The sequence below is a fragment of the Festucalex cinctus genome, chromosome 5 (assembly GCF_051991245.1).
Source record: "Festucalex cinctus isolate MCC-2025b chromosome 5, RoL_Fcin_1.0, whole genome shotgun sequence".
Lineage (NCBI taxonomy): Eukaryota > Metazoa > Chordata > Actinopteri > Syngnathiformes > Syngnathidae > Festucalex > Festucalex cinctus.
This window is the reverse complement of record NC_135415.1, coordinates 2,265,001-2,274,485: the sequence shown is the minus strand read 5'-3', so window position 1 is coordinate 2,274,485 and position 9,485 is coordinate 2,265,001. Positions and strand designations below refer to the sequence as shown.

The 9,485-nt window shown below is 41.5% G+C and overlaps 1 protein-coding gene across 1 annotated transcript in view; it reads right to left on the bottom strand.

Moving 5' to 3' along the window:
• Positions 1-9,346: 9,346 nt before the first annotated feature.
• The window catches only part of LOC144019083 (uncharacterized), a 13,078-nt gene continuing 12,939 nt past the window's right edge, over positions 9,347-9,485 (bottom strand). Inside the window, exon 6 of the mRNA XM_077521885.1 lies at positions 9,347-9,357. Within this exon, the coding sequence (XP_077378011.1) occupies positions 9,347-9,357 (11 nt within the window). The remainder of the gene's footprint in view (positions 9,358-9,485) is intronic.

Sequence of the window (9,485 nt, the reverse complement as noted above, 5' to 3'; positions counted from 1 at the left end):
GGATCAGTAAGTGAACGGGTCAGTGGGTGAACGTGTTGCCATTTGCGGTTCAGGAACAAACGATTCAGTGAATGAGTGTTGCGGCTGTGTCCATTTCCGGTTCGCGAACGAGTCAGTGAGTGAACGTGCTACCTCCATTTGCCATTTGCGTACGATTCATTGAGTGAACATACTGCCATACCAGTTCAGTGAGTGAGTGATTGTAGTCTTGCCACAAATGAATCACGATTTGCCAAGGAAGGAACTACTCACAGAAACGCCACTACTTCCGTGCTGGCGGGGACAACCTTTCATTATCATGTGTTTCTCCAAGCTAACGGCGAATGTGGTGTCCATCCACGTACTGGCCCCGGGCAAGCGCATAAAAACAAAATAGAGCGAGTGACAGTCTCTCTCTTACCAGCACATGACTTTGTGCCTCGCTCTGCAGCAGCGGGGAGAAGACGTTGTTGGGGATATCTTTCACGGATTTATTATCCTCTCTGTGTACTGTGGGTGTCGTCTACTGTAATTAGTATTGTCATTCTTCTTCTTATTATTATTATCATCATCATTATTATTATTAAAATTATTATTAGTATTACAGTTGAATTTAAAAAGTAACTTCGGGGTAGGGGAGGCTGAATGATTCAGTGAACGAATCTTTTGGACGGTTCTTTTAAATGAACTGATTCTAGTGATTCAGTTCACCTAAAAGAACTGGAATGCCCATCACTATTGTGTAGTATGTGTGTGGTGCATTAAAAAAAATAGGGGTCAAAGTGGTGGGGCGGGGACACAAACGGGGGACCACAGCACTGCCAAATACTGCAGTCTGCCCCGACTGATAGCTCCCCACCCCGACTCACCCGTCCCTCTTGGATGTGAGGTGCATTATAATTGGAGGGAGTTGGAGGGCGAAGACTGTGTTTACATCCTATCCCACTCCACCAAGAAATGTGTTGTGTGCACTATGTGATTTGCACAGAACTAGTGAAGTGAGTTAAGAGGAGCGACCAGCGGAGCCTCTCCCAACCAGGCGGGATCAGGAGGCGCGCCCACCCCCAGCACCCCGACGGACAGAGCCAGCGCAGCTTGTGCGGTTTGTGAAATTTTAGTTAAGCAGCTATGCCCTGGATTGGCTGGCAACCTGTTCAGGGTGCACCCCGCCTACTGCCCGGAGCCGGCTGGGATAGGCTCCAGTACCCCCGCGACCCTTGCGAGGAAAAGCGGCTAAGATGGATGGATGGATAGTTAAAAGCAGCAAAATCCACCCATTTTTATCCATCACAGGGGCAGCCATTTTGCCACTTGCCATTGACTGAAAATGACATCACAGTTGCTCGGGGATCAGGTAACAACCAATCACGGCTCAGCTTAAAAAAAAACAACAAAAAACAGTTGAGCCGTCATAGGTTACTAGGGTACACCTATGAAATGCCATAAAAATTTAGGGCCCATTTTGACCCCACATATGAAAAAAGGTTCCATTGGGTTAAGCAAAACAAACACTAAATATTCTTATCCAGGAAACGTGTCATAAGGCTTTTTCATGCTGACTGACATACAAGTTAATATAATTTTGGCACTTTTTTTTTTTTTTTTAACGTACTCTCTTACCATTATGTACTTACTGTACAAAACAAAAGAAGGCAAAGACAACGAAGGGCAGATATCTCGAATAAACCTTTATCCCCCACTATACAGCCTCCTGCACTAAGAGAAGCACTCTCTTAGTGCCTCATGTGCACTTCCCAGGCAGCATGTGTGTCCCGCCACCTTCATCAGTAAATAAATAATGGCGACATAAAATGCAGAGTGGAACAGGAGCTGAGATTGAATAACAGTCGCGAAGGCGTGGCAGAGTCTGAAATATTAATGACCCTGATTACTTTCCTCAGTTGTCACACATGCCTACTGAATTGTTTCATGACAGGGATGGATTGCAAAACATGTTTTGTTTTTCTGATTGGATATGCAAAAGTTTAGAACTACTTAAAAAAATTATATATATATATATATATATATGGGCTGCTGCAATTGATGTATGGTCGTAAGCCTATGGGTGTGGGTGTGGTGGTGGTGGCGGGGGGTCGGATGGGTGACAACTTCCTCCTAATCTGTTACGCTCCCTCATTTTGTCCCACTGCTCCCTGTCTAATGTCATTTGCCCTATATGATTGCATAAAACATGAGCGTTAGTTAACCAAGTGTGAATATTTTCTTTTTTATTTATCATCATTTGAGTTACTAAATGGCAAATGGTACCTGATCAGCATCATCTTGATCATTCTTTCTGTTCTTTGAGAAATATTTCAATAAGCTCTGAAAAATGCAGTCAGCGGTTACATAATGACGTGTAGCCATTAATGTTAGCCTAATGCTGCGTTCTCACCAAAAGCGAGGGATGGCGATTTGGCGGCGCGTTTGCATTGTTCGCGCGCAACGGAGGACGCGTTTCGCGCATCGGGACGTGGTGCGCAGCAGCCAAAATCCGCACATCCATGACGAAATTCCGCATATTCGTCGAAGTTCAAAAAATTGAACTTTTTTTGCGTTTCACCTCGCGGTAGCCAATCGGCTTCGAGTACGGGCCACGTCACACACAGCGTCCTCTCTATTGTCACCCCAAGCGCAACAACACGGCCAGCCGTGACAAAATGATTATCAAGAAAGTGCTGGTAAGTCTGTTTACTTGCTTTTGAACTGTACCCGAGTTAGCAGCAATTCTTATTATTAATGCCAAAGCTATTTTTAGCATAAATGCCGGCCGCCAGATTGCCACTAAAAACAGCGAAAGTGCTATCACATACTTCAAAAGAGGAGAAAATAGTGCCACGGCTGTTTTGTCCAAGGAAAGAAGTGGAAGTAGTTGGCGGTGCCCCTTTTTTGACTCACTAAAGTGCTCCACTTCCTTGTTCACCAAGGGACACGCCTCCTCCTCTCCGGTGTGCACGAAAGCGCGAATGAGCAGCAATTGTTCCAAAAACACTCTACGCGGTGAAACACTAAGTTCGCCTTTTCGGATTTGGTGAGAACGTAGCATTATACAATTGCATAAAACATGAGCTTTAGTTTGACCAAGTGCGAATGGCAAAAGGTGCCTGATCAGCATCATCTTTATCATTCTTTCTCTTCTTTGAGAAATATTTCAATAAGCGCTGAAAAATGCAGTCAGCGGTTTCATAATGACGTGCAGTCATTAATGTTAGCCTAATAGACCACTTCAAAGTTTGTAAACAATGTGACATAATTTAAAGGGGCGGGGCTTAGCTGGAGGCAAAAACAGCTCAATGGCGTGTGGTCACCGGTCAGCATATTTTCAGAGAATGTTCACGTTGGAATGGACGCGGAAAACGGCCATTTGAGTGAATATGTGAGTAAACAGACTCCCCACGACCGTTAATGTTAAAAAGTTAACTGACTGATGGGCCGATATTTACTGACCCCTACACAATCACGCACTGGATAGATGATTTAACGGGACTACCCACCGTGCAATGGCATTTAAATCTACCTTATAGAAAAACTGAGCGTTTATACTAAAGATAAATTGAAAGGCCTATAAATCATTACATGTCTACAACTACGTCTTGAAGGGACATGTTCAAAATTTTGAATATAACAACTTGAGCGAGGACTTTTGTGTCATGCGGTCGCAAGTGCTGCTAAGTCAACGACAGGGACAGAAGACGAGGATAAACGAGGCATGTACCTCTCCTACAAGAATTTGACAAGAAGTTATCGGAAACATTGAGGGGGCTTTGGCCTCGACAAAACTGAAACATACAGCTAACGTTTGGTTAGCTAGCGGTTAGCATTCGCGCATGTAGCATGTAAATACGGACTTTTTGTAAGTCCATGCATGAAAAAATATTCCCACAAATAATGACTAATTTAAGTAATTTCAGTCACAACTAAGTCTAGCCCATATCGTTGTCCAGGCTGAATCTGATAGTTAAACTTACCTGATAAGAAGTGTGCGCTGCAAACACGAGCATTGTTGATGATAGCCTCAGTCCAGTCCTTTCGCCTAATCACGTTTAACCACAGCCGTCTGCGATTACTTGACTGGCAGAGGCTGGGATGCGATAGAATTTCAAGTTTTTGTTGGTGCTTTTACGGTTCTGGCAACCAAGAACACAAGACGACATTTTCGACAGACAACCAGCGTTGTTTACTTCTAGCCGCACTTCCTTTGCCTGCAGCGGCAAGTTGTTTTTGCATCAAGTAAACACCGTGACGTCATCGTGACGTAGGCCATGAAGTGGTCCATACTATCAATTACTAATTGTTATTATTATTATTATTATTATTATTATTATTATTATTATTATTATTATTATTTGTGCATTTCAAGATTTGCTTTCTAATTCTCCATTTCCTTAACTCAAGTTGCTAAATAATTAGTTATTAAATAACTAATAACTAATTAATGGAACAGTCCTTAAATGGTTCTGTTAGGATGGGGGCACAGAGAGGACCCAAATGCAAGTATGACAGGACAAGTAGGGCTGATGGAAGTAGCTTTAATGAGCAGAGGTGTGTGGAGCAGGCGAGTGGGCCAACTTGGTCAGGAGAGTGCCCGCAGGGTGCAGGATGGCCAGGAGCAGAGAGACAGGTGGTGAGTCGGTGAACAGGCAGGTAGGCAGGCAGGCAGGCAGGATGGCAGGCGAACAAGCAAGGTGGGAGCCAGTGGAGATGGCCTGGACAGGTGGGACACAATAAGTTATGGAGCAAGCCGAACAAGTGAGCATGTCAACAGGACACTACTGACTGGTATACTACTCAAGACGTTCTGGCGCCGAGATGTGATAAGGGGCTGGCTTAAGTAGGCTGGCAAGGTAATCATCTACACCTGGCTGCTGCTCCAGCTGCTTCTCATCCACCTAATTAGCTGCCTTGTCACACACACACCCACACACACACACGCACACACACACCCCCACACACACCCACGGAGGAAGGAGGGGAACAGGGCTCATGGAGCCGGAACCCTGACAGGTTCAGGTCATATTTGGAGGAAAGGAGTTACTTTGTGACTATTGGAAATTTTGAATCTGATCGAAACATGTGGGGTCCCTCAAGGGTCAGTCCTTGGCCCCCTGTTGTTCAGTCTGTATATGTTACCTTTGGGTCAAATGCTTCAGAACGCCGATGTTGACTGTCATAGTTATGCAGATGACACACAACTGTATTTATCAATGTCCCCAAATGACAGCAGTTCTATTAACGTATTGTGTCATTCTCTAGAGCAAATTAACAACTGGATGAACCAAAATTTCCTTCAGCTAAACAAAAACAAAACGGAGCTCATTGTTTTCGGCAATAAAGAAAAGAGGATTGCTGCTAAAAAAACAGCTTGAGTCACTGTCTTTAGAAACTAAAGCGCAAATTCGAAATCTTGGGGTACTAATAGACTCAGACCTGACCTTCAGCAATCATATTAAATTCATTATTAAAACAGCCTTTTAACCAGCTGAAAAACATATCCAGACTGAAGGACTGCATGCTTCAAGCAGACCAAGAGAAGCTTATCCATGCTTTTATCTCCAGCAGACTAGATTACTGTAACGGTCTTCTGACTGGACTCTCTCAAAAGAACATGAGACAATTGCAGCTCATTCAGAACGCTGCGGCTCGAGTTCTGACCAAAACAAAGAGATCAGAACATATTACTCCAGTACTTAAGGATTTACACTGGCTCCCAGTCAGCTGTAGAATCGATTTTAAAGTTCTGCTACTCGTCTATAAATCACTAAATGGTTTGGGTCCTGAATATATCCAAGAAATGCTGATTGAGTACAAACCCAGCAGGGCTCTGAGATCTACAGACTTGGGCCAACTAGTGGAGCCCAGAGTTCGAAGCAAACATGGTGAAGCTGCATTTAGCTATTATGCTGCACACATTTGGAATAGGCTACCAACAGAAGTGAGGTCAGCCCCGAGTGTAAATGCTTTTAAATCCAGGTTAAAAACTTTGCTTTTTTCTTATACCTTTGATTAGGGACTTTTAAACAGCTTTAATTAAGTGTTTTTTTTATTATTATTTTAAACTTCCTTATGTTAAATGTTTTAAAGTTTGTTGAATAATGTTTTAAGATTGTTATTGTATGTTCTTTTTAGTGAATTTTGTAACCTATTTTCATTTATTTTTCTTCCTCTGAATGTTAACTACTGTTTCTTGATGCTTATGTGTTGTCTTTCCTTGTGTAAAGCACATTGAGTTGCCTTGTGTATGAAATGTGCTATACAAATGAACTTGCCTTGCCTTGCCTACTTTACTTTTACTCACGTTAGCAACACTGAGTTGTCACCTGGCCAAATGAACTTAAACTACCGCCGCTAAACTTACGTTATACGTGTAGCCGGTATTTGTAATAATGAGACCTGCTCCGTCAAGTGTCCGCATGCCAGAGAGTGAGTGACAAACACATTGTTTGGATAAAAATATCAGTTGAGATTCTGCAACAATAACCTCCTTGAGGTCTCTATTTTAAAGTGATGGTTTGGTTTTTTTGACATGGGTCTGTATGGCGTCCTCGCCTGCGGTTGCGTGCAATCAGCACTAACTACCTAACAGCATCTTGTGGCGCGAGATCTGGTCCAGTTTCGGTCGAAACAAAAATCTGGCTAGTTGGCTGGGGTCACGGAAATAAAGATACCTCCCTTAGTTCAGTGCTAAAGACATTGTCTTTGTCTTCAGTGTCGTTGTCAGACATGTTACTGTTTTCAAAGTTATACCGTAATTACGGTGGAACATGCGCATCTGTCAGCTGGATGCAGCGCGCCGCGCAGTGATACGAGCAAAAACAATAGTGCCAGGCGGTAATGGAGTCTGACTTTTTTTCTAGGGGTGTGAACTGCTTCGTATCTGACGATTCGATTCGTATCACGATTCAAATGTCACGATTCGATTTGATACCGGTTAATCCCAATACGAATTTACAAGTCGATTGTTGCAATTTTTTTACTCAAATTTATACTAATCAGTAAACTTGTTCATGTACACTGTAAGATTTGTAGGAAAATGTAATATTTGTTTATCTGAAACTTCAATCTTATAACTGCGAGCCACTGTATTTAATCTGTTTCATGTTTGAACAGCATTGAAATAAAAATTATGGCTTAATGTTCCATTAATATTACATTCTTCCATGCTTAATTTTGTTATTTACGTGTATATTTACATACTTATGCTATTATTTTTAAGTTACAGTATTTTGTTTTACCTGCCTTGACAGCATTGTGTATGCAACAGTGGTCGTAACATATCTCTTTATAAATAAAGTTCCTGTGTGGTTTTAGGATAGGACCAAAGTTATTGCAGATGACCTAACTAACCAATAATGATTGAAATCAACATATGCGTAAAAACTTGAGACGCAACATTCCTATCGGCGTCAAACTTTAAAATATTAGAACAAATCTGGGGGTGCTTTGACTAACCACATACATAACCAGCTAAACATAGTTTTAAATCACATTTTTTTTTTTTAATCTTTCTAGCAAAAATCCAGAGGTAGTTTATGATAATTTAAATGTAATCGGTTATAAATTTAGATGTGTGAAGGATAGTTTTTAGTACTCCTTATGTTGAATCGCAATATTACTATGAAACGTTTTTAAATACTTTTCTTTACCTTCCAATAAAAACGTGCTTACAATTTTTATCTATTTTTCATGCAAGAGCATACAGAAGGCCTTGATACAGCTTTTGACATGAGCGGCTGGCTTAAAGAATTGGTAATTATTGCTATTATTTTTTAATAGGCTAGCAGGTGTTAGCAGAGTATAAGAGATCAACCAGAGTCATGTGGCAACAAAGCTCTTCTTCTCAGTGTTTTCACCAGAAATGCAAATATTGACAAACCTTAACTATATTCCAATTCAAATTGCTACAACACGGAAACAGATGCAAATGTACTTTTTTCCCCTGATGAAAGACGAGACTCTAATCTTTATTGTGGTAGGATCCATGTGTTTTCAGCAATAGATCGCAATATTTTTTAGAACCTTCAGTCAAAATCTAGTAAAACAGCCGGGAGCAAAGGGGGGTTGCTTCAATGAAATTGGCTGAGAGCGATTGCGTTAAGGGTTGATTATAAAAAGATATAAAAAGACATGATTATTTTGTTGATTTAACATGATTAATAATATTACAGTCTATAATACTTAATACCAAGCGCATGGCACCTCTTTTTTGAGTATGCGGAATCCATGTGCCTGGATTATTCTGTTGTGTGCTGAAGAGGATTGGATCCCAAAGCGCAGACACAAATAAGGTTTTTACTATTTATTCACATAACTTGACTAAACGAAAAACGAGAATGCATCGAGAATCATAAGACGGCGAGCCCCTTTGGGCTGCGAAGTAGCACAGAGGAACAGAGAGCAATAATCCGGCAACCACACACATTTCTCAGACACACATTTCTTATATAGACAGTAAATCGATCCGATTGGTTGGAGCTAGATGGGGGTAACCCTGATAGGTCCCTGAAACAGGACTGACATAGATTGAGATGATTCGCTGCTGATTGGCTCCTGTCGATATAAGGAGCTGACAGGACTGACCTGGATTTATCTGATTCGCGGTTGACTGGCTTCTAACCAGATTAAAGATTCTTGACATCACATAGTTCCAAGCCGATTGCATCAGTTCAAAACAGACACTTGACCTCACGGTCATGAACCCAAACTTAACAGGTCATGAACTCAAACTTAACCCTGGCATGACCCACTCTTGAGTCAAGACCCAAACATTACCCCTGCATGACCCTAGTCATGACAATTAACTTATCCTCACAACATTTATATAAATCATTTGTGAATTACGTCTGAGGATAGGAAATTCGGGTTGTTTTTAAACAGTTGGGCAAGAAGCAGTGCAAGCTAGCAGCTTGGCTAAAAACACCCCCTAGTTACGATGCATATGTCTAATAATTGCTTATTCTCATACACTTCTATTGCAATTTGGACTTTTGTGCTGCTTGCAAATGAAACTAGAGACCTCAAGGAGGCTATGTGTGGAGAAATCTCAAAATGGACAAAAATGTCCAGCTGTCTAATATCGCCCATATCTATATATGCGGACCCTTTTGATGGAGCGGGTCACGTATAAAAGTCTTTTATTTCATAAAACAAAAGCATAATTTCCCAAACCCTCGCGCAAATAAGCTAAGCATCTGACCTTTTTTTTTTTTTTTTTTTTTTTTACAAACACAATAATGCAGTCAGGTAGACCCCAGTTCCTGTTTTTTAACTTTTCAGCACAAACGGTTCACTCGGACCTCCCAGCCAAGCTCACTTCCTTTTCTAAAGACAATAGTCACAAACAACACTTTCGCTTCATGAGTGGGGGCCGTTACTTTTTGACTAAGACAAAAGCGGCAAACAGCACTTTCACTATCAACTCCCTGCCTTGGCATACTTCCTGATTTTCACGACACCAAACCACACTTTCGCTTCATAAAGGAAGCAGTCAATTTTGATGAAAAGTTTTG